This window comes from Triturus cristatus, chromosome 1_1, assembly GCF_964204655.1.
Source record: "Triturus cristatus chromosome 1_1, aTriCri1.1, whole genome shotgun sequence".
Taxonomy (NCBI): Eukaryota; Metazoa; Chordata; class Amphibia; order Caudata; family Salamandridae; genus Triturus; species Triturus cristatus.
The window spans coordinates 133,117,357-133,135,037 of NC_140579.1; the positions used below are offsets into that span (position 1 = coordinate 133,117,357).

General features: G+C 43.6%; 1 protein-coding gene across 1 annotated transcript in view; it reads right to left on the reverse strand.

Moving 5' to 3' along the window:
* Positions 1–3,570: 3,570 nt before the first annotated feature.
* The window catches only part of LOC146869802 (uncharacterized), a 508,722-nt gene continuing 494,611 nt past the window's right edge, over positions 3,571–17,681 (reverse strand). The window contains exon 19 of the mRNA XM_085640499.1: positions 3,571–5,673. Within this exon, the coding sequence (XP_085496625.1) occupies positions 5,632–5,673 (42 nt within the window). The 3' untranslated portion in view covers positions 3,571–5,631. The remainder of the gene's footprint in view (positions 5,674–17,681) is intronic.

Here is a 17,681-nt window from a genome sequence, read left to right on the forward strand (position 1 = left end):
TTGCTACAAGCCCACCCGCAGCATTTGATTTACAGGCCTTGGGCACACATGGTGCACTGTACTAGGGTCTGACAAGTAAATCAAATCAGCCAATCATGGAATCACTAATTCATCACATCAATTAACAAAGGGAGCACTTTCACTTTGGCACTGAACAGCAGTGGCAAAGTGCCCAAAGCATCTAGACCAGCAAAAACACAGGAGGCAACAGCAGAAAAAATGGAAGGGAGACCCACGCCAATGGTACCAGGTCTAACAAAAAGCATATAGCAAACAGTCACATTCATTGTAGGAGGTCATCATTGATGTCAATAATGATTTCATTTGAGATGTAATCGTTGATGTCATTTAACAGGTCATGAGTGATCATGAAGATCTTAAGCAGTGCATTGCAGGGGAGCAAATTATAGATATCTCACTGAACTATAATTGGCGAATTTCATGGAGTTTTGTTTATTAAGGATATGTTTTACCTCATTTCAAAACTTAACTATAATGTTAATTTATCTTTTATTTTTTAATATATATTTATCACATATTGGTTGCATGTTTTCTCAGCATAGACTTTGCAGATGAATATTATATTTACCCTATTGATGGGGTCTTCAAGAGATCTTCGCAGGAAGACTAAGGGAAGAACTGTGTGAACTTGTCAAAGTTGCCCACATGTATTGGCGGACAAAATGGAGTCAACTGTAAGAATGACCGATTTGGAACTCCATTTTTTAACTTGGTGCAAGCACCTCTAGAATCCACGACTAATACAATCTGCATCAGTAAAACAAACAACCGCACAGACCCTCCACTCAAAGTGGTCAGTCACAGCATATGAAAGGTGGTACACCAGATTACACTTCTGCTGCAAGAAAGTGTATATGTGGGAATAGCCAGGAACAATGGCCAACATTGCATTGTAGAATAGTCCGAAGCACTCTATTTCACAAAAGTCAAGACAGTATAGCAAATAGTTGTCTCCATGTATTACAAAATATAAAGCATAAATAAAAGTATCAAAAAATTCATGGTCAGACATCTTATAATGCCATTATACAGCATAAATCACTAATAGATACAATACACTATGATGTCAACATAGATGTTGAAGAAATCACAATATGAGGTACACAAAGAAGTTTAATCTATGTCTTCGCATCACTTGTCCGATCAAACAGCTCAGACAACACGTGTTTCATTTTACTCAACATCCTCGGGGCTTAATGTATACTACGTAAATATCCCATAAAGAGACTAAGAGTAAAATGACACAGTCAAATGTATATGGTAATAATAACGGTTTATATGTATTCTCAAATAATAGAAATGCTGCCAGATAAAGTTAATGTCGTTGTCCATGTAATTTTCCATCAGAACAACCAGAATTCCTTATGCTATAGCTTCATAAAGTGCGTTATAACATCGCTGGTGTCAGAATGCACACCTGGGCCCCACCAAAACGAAATAATAAGCAGGTAGTGCCTCTGGAATCCACTTCTGTTTAGCTAAACTCCTCCTGCTGATTACCTTGCAACAACTCCTCACAGTCCCTGCATTATTATGTTGATGAATGCCCTCTGCCCCTTTCATTCCGACGACTCTTCGAAGACCCAGTGTCACCGTCTATGGTAATAACTACAAGCCTCTTGCAGGGTCTTTGCACTTGGACACTTCAACTATCACTGAAAAATGAAAATGTGGTTTGGCAGTTACGCCTCAGCCTGGGAACGTCATGTTGTTTGGAACAGTAAGAGGGAAATAATTGCAAATGACACCAAGATACCAAAATACACAGCGTCTATATTAACTTAATTTTGCTCACATACACCCACTGGTAAGGGATAGTCGATTCATTATGACCCTTCCACTTTGATGGTATCCTGTGCTATGCTCAGTCTCCTACATGCATCTTAGATGTGCTGCAATCAACAGATTATCCCATTTTTAATGTCATCCATTCTGGAAGTGTGGATAGTGCTGGGACCATGCATGGGTCACAACACCATCCACGCTTCACATAGATGCATGGATCACAATACTATCCACACTTCACATAGATGCATGAATCACAACACTATACACACTTCACATGCATGAGTGGTTCCAAAACTATCCACACTTCACATGCTTGCGTGGTTCCATCACTATCCACACTTCACATGCATGCGTGGTTCCATCACTGTCCACACTTCACATGCATGCGTGGTTCCATTACTATCCACACTCCACATGCATGTGTGGTTCCATCACTATCCACACTTCACATGCTTGTGTAGTTCCGACACTATCCACACTTTACATGCTTGCGTGGTTCCGTCACTAGCCACACTTCACATGCATGCATGGTTCCATCACTATCCGCACTTCACATGCATGCGTGGTTCCATCAATATGCACACTTCACATGCTTGCGTAGTTCCCACACTATCCACACTTCACATGCAGGCATGGTTCCATCACTATCCACACTTCACATGCATGCGTGGTCCCAACCCCATCCACACTCCACATGCATGTGTGGTTCCATCACTATCCACACTTCACATGCATGCGTGGTTCCATCACTATCCACACTTCACATGCATGTGTGGTCCCAACACTATTCACACTTCACATGCATGCGTGGTCCCAACACTATCCACACTTCACATGCATGTGTGGTCCCAACACTATCCACACTTCACATGCATGCACGAGTCCAACACTATTCACACTTCACATGCATGCGTGGTTCCAACATTATCAACTCTGCACCCAGATGCACAGTGCCAACTGTATCCACTACACATATGGGAGAACGGACCACAAGACAATCCCCTCTGCAGGCAGGTACATGGTCCCAATAGTATCCACTCTTCACAACTATGGCTTTGACACTCTGCATTCATATGCATGTACAGCTTCCACAATATCCAGTCCACATACATATGTAAAATCCGACCTCCATCCACTCTGCACACAGTTGTACGGTTCAGGCCCTATGCACTTTGTACACAGATGTACGGCTACTACACTATACACTCTACCTATAGATGTGCAGTTCTGAAAGTATCTGTACACAGAGGTATGATTCAGGCGCCATGCATTCTGCACATATGTGTACAGTACTGCAACTAGCTACTATGCACACAGGTGTAAGACTCTTACATTATCCACTCTGCACACAGATGTACGGTTCAGACACTATCCACTTTGTACACAAATGTATGGCTTGGACAGTATACACTCTACATATAGATGTGCATCTACGAAAGTATCTGCGCACAAAGGAATGATTCAGGAGACAAGCATTCTGCACATGGGTGTTGTTGCAGGGATTCTGCTCAGGAACAGAACTATGATTGGGACCATAGAACTTCAGCATGTAGGGACTGATTCATCATATCACAAATCTATGAGCCCAAGTCCGACTAGTTATATTGCCTCACTTGCCCTCGTAACCTTTCCAGAGAAACAAGTGAGTTGGCACCCCGGAACACAACACTCTCGACCACCTCAGCGATCACGGTAACAGGAAACACCCTTTTGCTCCCTCACTCATACTTGTCCACAATAAGATAAACAAGAGACACAAAGGAAGTTTATAATATTTATTTAAACGATTGTGCTTTAAGATGCAGTTTTAGTGCCACAATTTAGACAACAAATGCATACCAAAAATATAATTAGCATGGTTAAAGCATATACCATAAAAAGCCCTGTCATGTTATATGACAGGTTACTCTTAACTACCCTCCCTTTTCAACTGAAGCTAAATTATTATATATTATAGATCTCTGGGATAAGTGTCAGACTTCGTACCTTAGCATACATATGTGCATGTTCTATATCTCAAATGATGCAGCACTCTTGCTTCAGAATCTTCGCTCCATATGTGTTGTTTCAGAACCCTTGTCCTCAGTTATATGAGAAGGCATGTGTGTTCGCAAATAGCATCTGCATTCTTTTGTTATGTCTAGAAGCTAGTGTCGGACCAGAGAGAATAATAAGGGGCACTGTTATTTGACCTTGTCTAGGGTACTCAGACTAAATCCCAGAAAATTTACAAAAACGAAAACATGATCAAGTTCTGTGTGAAAATACAATGTGGCAATAAGGCAAGCATGTAATATGGTAACATGTGCAAAATAGATGCATCCTACAACGTGCACAATTAGGCTAACATAGGGAAAAAGGCAATGAGCCCAACACAAAACCGTGTACAATACTAGAACTATCTACTCTGCACTCATGTGTATGGCTCTTTCATTATCCACCCTGCACACAGATGTACTGCTTGTAGACTATTCACTCCATCTATAGATGTGCATCTCTGAAAGTATCTGTACACAGAGGTACGATGCAGGAGACATGCATTCTGCATATAGGTGTACAATACTCCAACTATCCACTCTGCACACAGGTGTAGGATTCTTACATTATCCATCCTGCACACACACTAATCCCTTCTTTCGGGCTGCTCTGCTCAGTGTCTAACTTCTGTTTATAACTTGTTGCTGTGGATGAAGCATTGTTCCTGATTTTTTGACCCGATCTGTAAATTGAGTGCAATAACAGTGGAAGTACCTGGCTCAAATGGTGTTGATTTGTACCTGTTCACGCATTCAGAATAAATAAAAACAGAACCAGTTGGATAAGGCACGAAGGTTAGTGTGTCTGAAAATCTGCAGTTAAATATATGCACTTCAAATTAAAAAGCAGGAATGATATGTAATTTCAAGATATATTGCTCCCAATCCAAATCTATGAGAAGTTAAATGTATTTCTGCTCAAAGAATCTCAGGAGTTTCCATTGCAATCCCCCTGCACCATTATCACTAAAGACACACGTAACAAGCATTTGCGAAGCAATATGTCTCGCATTTACGCAACTTTAAGCTATTGGCATTGTAAATAACAATGCCTCTTTTTTATGTTTTAAAAATGAAAACAAAAATAAAAGGCATGGTCTATTCCATAGCAAATGCTTGTTTAAGTAAAAGGGCCCGCCTTGCACCACAACAGAACCAGCCTCGTGTGACGTGCCTGGCTCTAGCCCCGCCTGTGCCCCTCACGCAGAAGAAAACAGCAAATTAATTAAATACCCAAGCGCAACCACTAAAGTGAGAGGACTGCGCTGCAAATTAATTAAATAAACAAGCGCGGCCACAAAAGTGAAAGCGGCCCACGCTGCATGTTAATTAAATAAACAAGCGTGGCCGCTAAAGTGAAATTGGAACACGCTGCAAATAGAAATAAATAAACAAAATAGTGCTGTTAGCCATGATAAAGCAGACCTTGTAGCATGAACAGTAAAAGATCCAGGCCTTATAGGCGGTAACAAATGGAGACAAGGCGGTACAAAGGAGGGACTAAAAAGCCTATTTACCAATCAGAAGCCAGCATTTAAGAAGGACAAAGACACAAAGCCAATGGCAAATATGGGTGGAGAGTAGACGAGGCTTCCATAGCATACCCTACTACAGCATGCCTTGCAGAGCGAGCAGCGCTTGCGCGTTGCTGCTAGGCTTGACCTAAAATCATTAAACAAAAGCTCTAGCCGAAGCCAGAAAGGATGTCGGAGGGTAGAATCCTGGAACAGCAACAGACAGGCCTCTACTTCCTGCTGGAGGCCAAGAGATAGATTCCTTGTCTCTGTCAGATGATGTTCTCTAGTTCGTTCACATCCCGGTCTTGCACCTGTAACAAACAGACAGTGGCTCTGTGGGTGGCGTATTTCAAATATTAGTGAATGACAAATGCAAATATATTGATTACCCAAAAATATGTCTATTTATTCTACTCTGTGTTGAGTTCCCAGTTGAGGATGTACCAAGCCTTAACTCTTCATTCAACTCACAAATGCAGTATGAGTAAAAAAAAGATAAATAAACACATACAAATAAATCAAATATTTGCTTAAAAGTATAAGATTTTAAAAAGGACTGCTTCTGAAAATAACAGGAGTATGGCACACTCAGATAAAAGGTAAGGGCAGGATTGTAAATCATAAGCAAGGCAAGTTCAGAGGAATATAAAACATGTTATGTAAGAACTAATGCATATTGCTCTGTGAAAGAGTAAGTAAGATAAATATAAAGCACATTAATGGAGAGAATGTACAGGGTCCAATGCACAGGAAAGAGAGCACCACAGTTTTAAGGGTTGCAAAAAGCCAACTGGAAAATACAATTGTCTTCTCTCTTCTTTCTAATAGAATGTGCTTTTGGCCTTATTTTTAAAATCTTGTCAGCTAACAGATGTACAAGTTACTTACCTTCGGTAAAGATGTATCTGGTAGAGATGATTGTAGCCGCATATTCTGTAACATAGAATTATCCCCAGGCGTGAGACTGGACCCGGAAATCTTTCTTACCCAGCATCCATGCGACTCCGCCCGACGTCCTCCGCGGGCGTGATGTCAGCGAGGTCACATAAGCCCCACACCGGCGCGCTGAAGTCAGTTTGCTTCGGAGAACTTTTCCGCGCCACAACGCGGAGCCATCACAACAAAACTGAGGAGAGCATGGGAACAGTGTGCGAAAAAACCAGAGAAACAAAATGGAGAGAAACAAAAGGTGAAGCACAGCACCAGGTGGCACCAAGGTACCAGAAGGCTACAACAGCAAAGCCAGAGCAGGGAAAGAGAAACGCACCACTCTGAGGAATAACTGTGCAAGCCAAGGCAATAGCACCAGGTGGCACCAAAGTACCAGAAGGCCATAGCAGCGATGCCATAGCAGGGAAAGTGCAAAGCACCACTCCGTGGAACCACCGTGCAAGCCAAGGCGATAGTCATCCTGGGGGCACAAGCATGTGAAGCGCCGGAACAGAAAGAGAGACTGCCACCTCAAACCACACAGTGAAGGGCCACAAGCCCAGAACAGAGGAGCAACAGTAATCCAACCCCAGACTACACTGCCAAGGAGGCCCACATCCCCTGAAAGGAGCAGGAGGCCAAAGGACATGCAAAAGAATCCCCAACGTAGAAGACCGCAAGGGGATCAGAAACTCTAACCACAGAGGGAAAAGAGCAAAAGTAGGCCCCTACAGGGGAGAGAAACCAGCTGGAGGGATGCTTGATCAGAAGTAAACAAAGAGGACACCCACAGAACACAAGCCACCCAGAGGGAGGCGAGTGCAGAAAACCAAGCTGAGGGTCCTCGCAGAACGGGGAGGAAGGGCAGGTCGTGAAGGAATCTGCGGCTAGAATCGTCTCTACCAGATACATCGTTACCGAAGGTAAGTAACTTGTACATCTGATAGAGGCTACTAGCCGCAGATTACTTAACGTATAATAGATACCCTAGCCATATCCAGAAGGGAGGAGGGCCTGCGAGAGAGCCTCCCCACCAAGAGAGACACAGGGCCCCAGCAGGGGACATGCCACAGGGACAAGAGCGGAAGGCCCAGAGACCCTAAGCCCAATCAAGGGAGAACCGCCCAACACCCTGCAGGGGCAGACAGCGCCCGAAAAGCCTCCAGGAACACAAGGACCACCTGAAACCCAAAGGGGAAGAGGTAGAACCGGAGGCAGGGCCCACTGTAAGAAACACATAGACAGTGATAGAAAACAGCCGAACATACCTCGGCCACAGCAGCGGACAAGGCAGGAGCAGCACCACCACCAATAGCGCAGGCGGAAGAAGAAGAGACAGCTGTGCAAAGCCCCAGCGGAACCAGAGGCAGGGGCACAAGGGAACACATCAAAGGCCACAACGGCTGATTAGAACAAGCAGGCCTGCACGGGCATGCGCAGCCAGCAGCAGGCAACACCACGGAATAGCGCACAAAGGACAAGCCAGACGCCAGCCGAAGGCAGAGACCAGGGAGGGCCAGAACACACCCCAAAGGAGGAGCCAGTCCAGAAACACACACACACTGACCCACGAAGAAGTGGAACCAGGCAGAAAAGAAAGAGAGAGAGAGACGGAGGACGGACCGAGCCATCCACCAGAAAGCAGAAGCCAAAGAAAGCCAGTCCCTCTGGAACACCAGACAGAGGACCAAGCCGAAACAAAAGAAGTGTGGAATCGCCACAACACGATGCCGTAGACAGCAGGCCAGACTGGTCAAGCAACGTAGCGAACAGGAGTAGGACGGACCTAGGCGCAACGCAAGCTGCCTCAAGACAATTGGCAAGAAGATCGCACCTTCGACATACCGAGACGCCACGGAGAGCAAGAAGCCCGAAAAGGACAACCACACCTCTCCAGCACATGATAGAGCTATGCTACAATTACCCCAATGTGGAAATATGGATTTTTCTGGTCAGTTATGTCCCCTATCTTGGACCCCAACGGTTCTATGTGCATGTTACAAGTACATGTATGTTCCCTCCAGTTCCAGTTATGAAGACGCAAATACATGTGCGTCCACCGTTAACATGTCCTCTTTCAGATCCGCCATGAATGGGCCGGATATTCCATTCCCAAGTACGAAAGGCCACCGCCTTTATATGGTTCACTTATGCCATTTTACAGTTCAGACGAGTAGGCCCTGATTCTGTCATCAAGCTTTTCTTGCTTTCTATCTCTGAAGCTCCAGTCCGAGCCTGCATCTGTGACCATGAACTTTGTCTCATCCTCTGCGCGGCTCGCGGTGCCTGACATCAGCTTGCTGCCTGCCAAGAACTGTATTTCACCTTCGAAATTATCTGCTCCGCTCCCTGCCCAATGCATTCCTGTCTAGTAGTTTAAGTAAACATTCTGCCAGCTACCGAGCAAAGGCCCGGCTTCTCTGTCTTTATACAAGTAATTCATAGCCCTGTTACTATGGAAGATTCCTGCCCTCGCATCTAGTGTAGACACTTAGACGCTTGTACACGCACTAACAGTCAGTATAGTTAGTATAGAATAAGATTCTACTCCAAGAAGGCCTCTCTTTTGGATAACATAGTTCTTTAAACATAGGATGTTAGATATGATTTGGGATTAGGTTGACTTGACCCTCTAGACATCTGTCGCCACATGTAGAGCTAAATGTCAAGTCCCCTTCACCCCCTAGCTGCACGTCAATCACACGTCATGCTGCTGTGCGCGCATCTCTGCCAAGTATTTCTGCTGACATTGCGAAATTCTTTCATGGAACCACCCCATTATGACATCATGCCTGATGACGTTCCTTTGTTACGCCCAATCACGCCCATTTTTCATTACGCATGTACAATGTTATCTTCCTTATCAATTGTTACGCCTCTCGCATTTGCTTCACTGTAATGCCTATTGTATAAAAGTGATTAATTATCAATAATGTATGTACTTCACTTCCTGAACCTCCGTGGTGATGGAACCTGGAGGCCACGATTCCGAATCGTCCATTGAAATAAAGCCCATTCCGAACCTCTAATACCACGGATTCTGCCTCTTATTTATTGAGCTATTTTTATTATGTTCTGTATCAAATTAAGTCCCGGTAATTAAATTATTTACCACATAAATGGCGCCCGAACAGGGACACTTTCTCATCTCACGCGCCGGCGGTGCGTTGCAGGCCCGGTCTCCTGCCACAGCTGGACGGACAACAACGCGTACCAGCAGGATTTCCTGTATCTCCCTCCGGTCAAGCGGGGGCGACTGAGGCTGCGATCAAACACCCAGACGAGGCGGTGAGAAGTGCGAAGTATCCCGACCAGAGCCTAGCTGAGAGAGCAAGATCCGAGGTATACAGAGGCCCACCAGGTTTCCGATGTCCTGAAGTGTCCGAAGTTGTCGAGTCGAGTCCAGTCCGGTCCAGTTCAGTTCAGTTCCGTTCCGAGGTCTTCCGCTCCGAGCTACCCGGTGAGTACCATTACTGGGGAGGCGTTCTGGCGTGCACATAAGTTGTGCCGGTCCAGACGGGTTTGGGTACACAAATCCGGTCTGCACTGTTTTAGCAGTGTATCTGTACTGTTTAGCAGTATATCTAGTATATCAAGTATATAAATTCAGAATAATTTCCGTTAATGTCGAGAAATATGTTTTATGATTAAGTTTTCTTAGATCGTCATCATCATCGCTGCTCATTTAAATGTTAAATGTTAAATGTATTAATACGTCCTGCATATTGTGGTGTGAATGACTGTTCATTATTGTGTTTTATTGTATTAAGTTTGTTCAAGACCAAGTATCAGACCAGTTCTCAATATGCCGCTCTTTTCGAAACTAAGACAGATCACAACTAGAAAAGGGGTACTCGAAGAAGCTGTTCCCATTCCTCCTAGGGACACTCCAGGGTACTTCATGTATCATAAACACGGCCTAGACGCTATATTATTTCTTGATCTATGGGTAGACTACACTAAGGAATTACCAGAAAGTCAGAGGTGGCCCGCAGCTGGGACCTGGGATGCAGATTGCATCGTTAAAGTAGAGGAAGAGTTATGGAAAAGGAAAGCCAGACAGTCACAGAAAGACGCCATTGAATTATGGCGTAAAGAATCGTATAGACGCACAGAAAAAGCACGTAGACAGGAAGAGAAGAGTAAAGAGAATTCAAATAACGTTCGAGAAAATCTATTAATTGAAGAAGGTACACGAGTAAAATCAGAACAAGTAGACAGACAAAGAAATACCCTTATGAAGGGTATGTATCCCCTTCTGGCCGAGGGATTACCTAAGGCTACTCCGGGGATACCAAAAGACTGGCCACCCCCGTTATTTCCAATAAAGGTACATCCTAAGGGGCATCCTAGAACCGCAGAAGATGTTTTTCTTTCCTCATATTTAGATGACGCAGCTCCCGAGTATGCTAGCCCCGCCCCGCATAGACCGTCGACCGGGGAGGTTCAACGCCAAGATCCTGTATCTGTATCTCTACAACAACAAAACCTGACACAAAATCCGGCAAGCACGTCCGTTTCCACATCTGTTCCTACAGCTACTTCTATAGCTGTGTCCACACCTATAGTTGCTGTATCGCGTTCTACGAATCCTTTCACGCCCGATACTCCAGACGGGGCTACTGGGGGTGCTACCAATATTTTTTCTACGCCACCCAGAGTAAATAAACTTACCTTTCAAGAGTCAGCACATCCACGTACCCCCAAACTCATAAATTCCCGCACGCTTAAGGAACTTCTTATAGATTGTAGATATGACCCTGTGCCCGGCAAAGAGGACGAAATGATCATGGCATCATTACGTATCAGACGAGCCGCGGTGTATTTAGGGAAGTTACCAGGAATGACTATGCATTTAGACAATATATATCATTATGTCCAAACAGGGCGAGATTCTGAAAGTATTAACAGAGCTATGGAATACCAGAAAGTGGAGATACAGGGGGAACTGTTACGTTTCCTCATAAATTGTGTGATCAGAAATCAAGACCGACCGGGGGTAGACCCGGAAACAATGGAAACTCTTACCAGATGGAGCCAGAATATATCAGAAGGAAGACATGATAGGCAAAAATGTATAATAGCCATGTGCAGAAAGATCCGTAAAGAAATAGAACGCCTACACGAAGAGAGATTAGCGGTAGACCAGTTTGAACAAAACGAGGAGGAGGAAGGATCAGGACCGTCCACAGGACAGTCAGAAACTATAGCCTATGTAGGTAGAGGAAGATCTTGTAATAGTACTAGACGTTTTACTGACCCGATACGTCCGATATGTCCAGATAATAACAGGAATTTCCAAACACCTATAATAAATATGAGGTCCCCCGAGCATTCGTTCCAAACCGCTGACAAATTACTGCGAGAACGAAGGGGTTATCATTTACTCGATTCTATGGATGAACAAGAATTAGCCAGGTCAGCCGTTCATTGGGTTGACAGTCCCGAAAAATATGGTGATGATACAGTAGCACACACATTTTTGAACTTCACCCCAGATGAACAGCGTTTAGCTGGGATTTATATGATTCAACAACTTCTTATACTATATAAAAGCCAACATTCAGATCCTGGTCCCTTACCTGATATATTGACTGAATTACTCACGAATAGATGGAAAGGTTCAGGTACTAAGTTAATTAAGGAAATACTAGAATCCAGAAAGCAGTACATTCTTTTTGTATGTCCAGAACATGATTCACTGCCCATCAAGGAAAGACCGATGTATTACATGGACAGACAGAATCCCTTACGAGAAGTACACCCAATAAAGGGCGAGGACAATCAGTTTAAACGTGTATTTGTATATACGCCCATATCAAAAATAGAATTGTTAGAAATGAAGAAAGTGGTACCCAGTCATGACAAAGACCCAGCGGGTTTCCACCGAGAAATTAAAGACATGTTACTCATGGGAGAGTATACCTATCCCGACATTATGACAATATTAAAGGTATTAATGCCTGCTGGCATTTATGAAAAACTCAAGGAAAAAGAGTGGGAGGTAGGAGACCAAAAGATAGATTGGACAGCATTAGAAAATGAAGAAAAGGCCCGAGGTCCAGGTTCGGGGCTTGGGGACAAAACTAAAGCACTACCAGGTTTACTAGTACAGGTACTGCCACGTTTATTAACCACGAAAAAGGAAGACTGGGGTGCAATTTCAGCCTGTAAACAAAAGCAAGATGAAGACACTAGTGATTTCTATGCCCGATTCGAAAAATGTTTTGGTATAAATAGTGGTATAAAAGCAAGTAGCGAGTCATACCCACATCTGTTTGTGACAAAATTAGTTGAAAATTCCTTGCCCCAAGTGAAGAATAGAGTATTAAAATTCGAAAGTACCTGGCAAGGTAATACCCCATCACAAATGTTACAAATGTTACAGTACCATTACAATAGAATTAGAGAAGAACAAGAACATGAACAAAGACGCATGAAAGACACGAAAATGAAAATGCTAGTCTCTCAGACAGTTCCAGCTGAAGGACATAAAAAGGGTACGACACATTCCGGTGAATCAGCAGGACCTGTAAAAGGGACATGCAACTATTGTAAACAGCCAGGACATTACATACACGATTGCCCAGTCCTGAAGCGTAATATCGCCACAGGTATTACAAAAGAAAGACCACGGCCACCTAGACAGGATCAGAATGAACAAGGAGCACCGCAGCATGCACAGTCCATGCCAGCTCCACAACAGTCTATACAGTTTGTGCCAGCCGCACCAGCGTTGCCTGCTGCTGCCACACAAACCACGACACGACAGCTGTACCAGACCGCACAGTATGACTATCCTGATTATCAACGATATGCATGAACCAGCCTAGAGAGGGAAGTTGACTTACCCCTTATCGAGGTCCCTGTAGACCAAGAAGGACCTTATGTACATAGTGAATTATTAGGCCAAGATAGAAATTTTTTACTTGATACAGGGGCAAGTCGAACAACTATAAAACGTAGTGAAGTTCCAGGGGCACCCCTCTCAGGCTCACAGAATATTTCCCTTGGTTTTTCAGGAAAACCTATTGTTAATGAAGTATCACAGCCTCTTCCACTTACGATAGGACCCTTGACCAGAACTACAGATTTATTGCTTACTAAATCATGTCCAGAAAACTTGTTAGGTATAAAAACACTGAAAGCTCTAGGAGCTATAATATGTTGTTCTCCGGAAGGAGTAAGATTGTTTTTGCGTGATTTCAAAGGTCACTATGTGTCTCGAGACATGGATTCCCGACTGCAGACTTTACCCACACATTTATGGGCACAAGGCCCTACAGATGTTGGTTGCATGAACATTACACCATATCGAGTCACACTAAAGGCAGGAGTGGTACTACCACGAATGCGACAATACAAGTTACCCCCAGATGCTGTAATGGCTTTACTGCAAATCATTGACGAGCTTATTGGCCAAGGAGTGGTTGTGGAGACCGACTCCAATGTATGTAATTCACCGATAATTCCGATTCTTAAACGAACTGATCCAAAGGCTCCCCCAGTATATCGATTGGTTATTGATCTGCGCGAATTAAATAAATGTATTGTACCACAATACCCCGTAGTTCCAGACATCTCTTCATTACTGACAGCTATTGATTCCGAAGCAACGTTCTTTACTGTAATTGATCTCAAGAATGCCTTTTTCAGCGTCCCAATAGATCCAGAAAGTCAATACTTGTTCGGATTTAGTTTAAATGGACGTAGCTTTAAATTCACACGCGCACCTCAAGGATTTACAGAAAGCCCCAGCATCTATAGCCAAGCACTGAAACGAGAACTTGACAGTATACACATGCCAGTCAACACTGCTCTGCTCCAATATGTCGATGATCTGCTGATCACCGCCCGAAGCGAACCTGAATGTGAAAAAGCATCGCTGACGGTTTTACAATTTCTAGCCGAAAAGGGGCACAAGGTGTCCCCTTCTAAGCTGCAATTCTGTGTCCAGCGAGTTATTTACCTTGGTCACTCGCTGTCCAAGGAGGGAAGGCAGCTTACACCAGATCGTATCCAGCTAATTGCAAATATGCCAATACCCAAGACACAAAAGGAGGTGCGGGCTTTCATAGGCCTCACTTCATATTGTAGGCAGTGGATCCCTCAGTATGCATTTCTAGCAAAACCACTCATTCAATTGACAACACAGGAGGCAGCCACATCGACTGTCCTCCCGTGGACTCAGGAACACACACTAGCTTTTGAAAGCTTAAAGAAAGCTCTATGCCAAGCACCTGTTTTAGCAACACCATGTTACAGAAAACATTTTACACTCTTTGTTACAGAACGAGAAGGTACTGCCTTGTCAGTACTCACACAGGAACAAGCAGGATCACACAAACCGTGTGCTTATTTTTCTAGTACATTAGATCCCGTAGCTCAGGCTCTGCCTGCGTGCCTGAAATCAGTGGCAGCGACAGCTTTAGCAATCAGACAAAGCGATGCCATAGTGTTAGGACATCCATTGACAGTCCAAGTACCACATGCAGTAGAGGTTCTTGTGAATCGAACGCAAACACAACACTTGACCATAGCAAGACTTACAGGTTACGAATTAACATTGTTTCAGCCACATATAGAAATCAGACGTTGTAACACATTGAATCCTGCCACACTTTTACCTGTAAATGGAACAGACCCACTAGCTCATGATTGTATTGAAGTTATTACAATAACGACGAAACCCAGACAAGACTTGACAGATGTCCCATTGTCAGACCCAGACCTGACGTTGTATGTAGATGGTTCATGTATGAGAACAGGTACAGGAGAGTTAGTGGCCGCTTATGCAGTCACAACAGACACTGAAATTATTGAAACTAAGTGTATAAATACCTTGTCCGCTCAAGCAGCAGAGCTCGTCGCTCTGACACAGGCCTGTATTCAAGCCACAAATAAAAGAGTCAACATATACACTGATTCACGTTATGCATTCGGAGTTGTACATGACTTCGGCGTGCTGTGGCGAGAGAGAGGTTATTTAACTTCTCACGGTGCCCACATTCAGCACGGACCCCTCATTCATGCCTTATTAGATGCAATACATCTACCCATTGCAATATCGATTATGAAATGCAAAGCTCATACGAAAATTACTGATATCATTTCTCAAGGCAATGATCTAGCTGACAGAACAGCTAAACAGACTGCTCAAACTCAAACATCCGACATGACAAAGACAATAGTCCAGACACCAACACATTGCATGATGGTTAAGGATCCCGCTCTTGATGTAATTGACATACAGACACATGCTACTCCAGACGAAATAAGGAAATGGACTGAATTAGGAGGGATCCAAACGGATCAAGGATGGATGACGAAGGAAAAATCTGTGTGGTTCCTTCCTGATTCAATGGTCCAAGTCATTATTAACACTGTCCATAGTCCAGCGCATCTAGGAGAGAAAGCTATGCTAGACAGCATTCAACATATTTGGTTTAACAAGCATTTACGAGTAGCAGCGAAACAAAAAGTTCGTACCTGTATGATCTGTTGTCAGTTCAACACAGGAAAAAGCATTCCCGTAGAACAGGGTGGATTTCAGCCTCCTGATTACCCTTTTGAAATTCTCCAGATGGATTATATCCAGATGGAACGATGTCGAGGATTCAAATATGTTCTCGTAGTTGTCTGTGCTCTTTCCCGTTGGACAGAGGCATACCCGGTTTCAGATTACACTGCCTCGACTACTGCCAAACAGTTAGTTCGAGAATTCTTCCCACGATACGGTTTACCACGTGCTGTCTACCCAGATAACGGCCAGCCGTTCTCATCCGAACTAATGAAACACGTTTCACTTTTGTTAGGCTATCAGTGGAAATTCCACTGTGTCCGACACCCCGAGGCAGCAGGTCTCGTGGAAAGACATAATCAGACCCTGAAAATTAGATTGTCCAAAATATGCAGGGAGAAAGGTGTCGACTGGGTAGTAGCATTACCAGTTGCACTCTTTTACATGAGAATGGTAGCACATTCTCGAACAGGGCTATCCCCGTATGAGGTGATCTTTGGCAGACCACCAAATATGTGGGGGACGCCTATACCACGTAAAATAACTGATATTGACTGTAATATGCTGACAGATTATTTGGCTTCCTTGATGTCTGCACTACAATCTTGTCGTTCACAGGTAGCTGCAGCTTTTCCTGACAACACTGAGGTGAAACACCATGACGTAACTCCGGGGGATCTCGTTTTAGTGAGGAACTTTGATCGAAAGACTCAGCTGGATCCTAGGTGGAGGTCGCCGCAATTGGTCTTGCTCACCACAAGGACAGCCGTGAAGATCGAAGGCAGGAAAGGCTGGGTACATTCAAGTCATATCAAGAAATTTTATGGACTACCATCAGATGTAAAAACTACACCTCGCGTGTCTTCACCCATTGACTCAAAACTTCCTTTGGTTGAATAAAGTAGTCACGAACATTATAAACTAAAACTCAGATCTAATCAGTCGGGCAATTTGATTGTTTAAGTCCTCTCCAAGGTGAAGCGGTTGAATTTGTCTCTGACATGTATCCCTTAGATCTGAATAGAGAAAAAACTCGAAAAATGTTGAAACAACATGCATACTGTAAATCACTGCGTAGTCATTGCACAGTGACGTTATTAATCTTGTTTTTCTTAAGTCTCTTAATAATTATTGCAAGTATATTGTTGCACATATATTATCCTATTTCTAGACATGTTTATAATGTTACTGCTGAACATTCTTTTAGTGAATTACCTCCGCATGAATTGTCATACAGATTTGCGCTGCGCAATAACACTTTTATTAGTATGTTACATCATTCCCATCAGGTTAGTAATGCTACAAATTGTTGGATATGTGGCCGACTCCCTCCCTATCAGAACTATAAAGGAATTCTACCTCTTTTTCCATACCCGTTCACACACAATGGCTCCTGTGGAGCATGGTTTAGCTTAATTAACTCCTTAGATTCAAATTCTGCAGTTTATCAAGACAACTGGGTATGGGGAAATCTGAACTTAGTTTTACTTAAAGTCTGCCACCCCAACAAGGAGGGACTTCCCAAAAGAACAGGAACTGATCTAGAAAATGAAGTATATGGATTAGGTAATTTTACGCTTAATCTTATGATCCTAAATATCGAATCCGAAGCTACTCCAAGTTTGCCCGCCATGTCAGTATTTCCAGTAAAAGGTGAATTATGTGTAAGAAAGAATGGTTCCATAAATATGGGCCATAGTAGATGCACCACTGTAATAGAATTCAGTGATCAAGGCAAGTCGACATTTAGAGCTTCCCGCCATTCCTATTTTATATGTGGTCAGATGGCATATGTACGTTTGCCTCTAGATTGGGAAGGTACCTGCTACATTGGATTCCTTTTGCCACCTGTTTTTCTAGCTCCTCCTG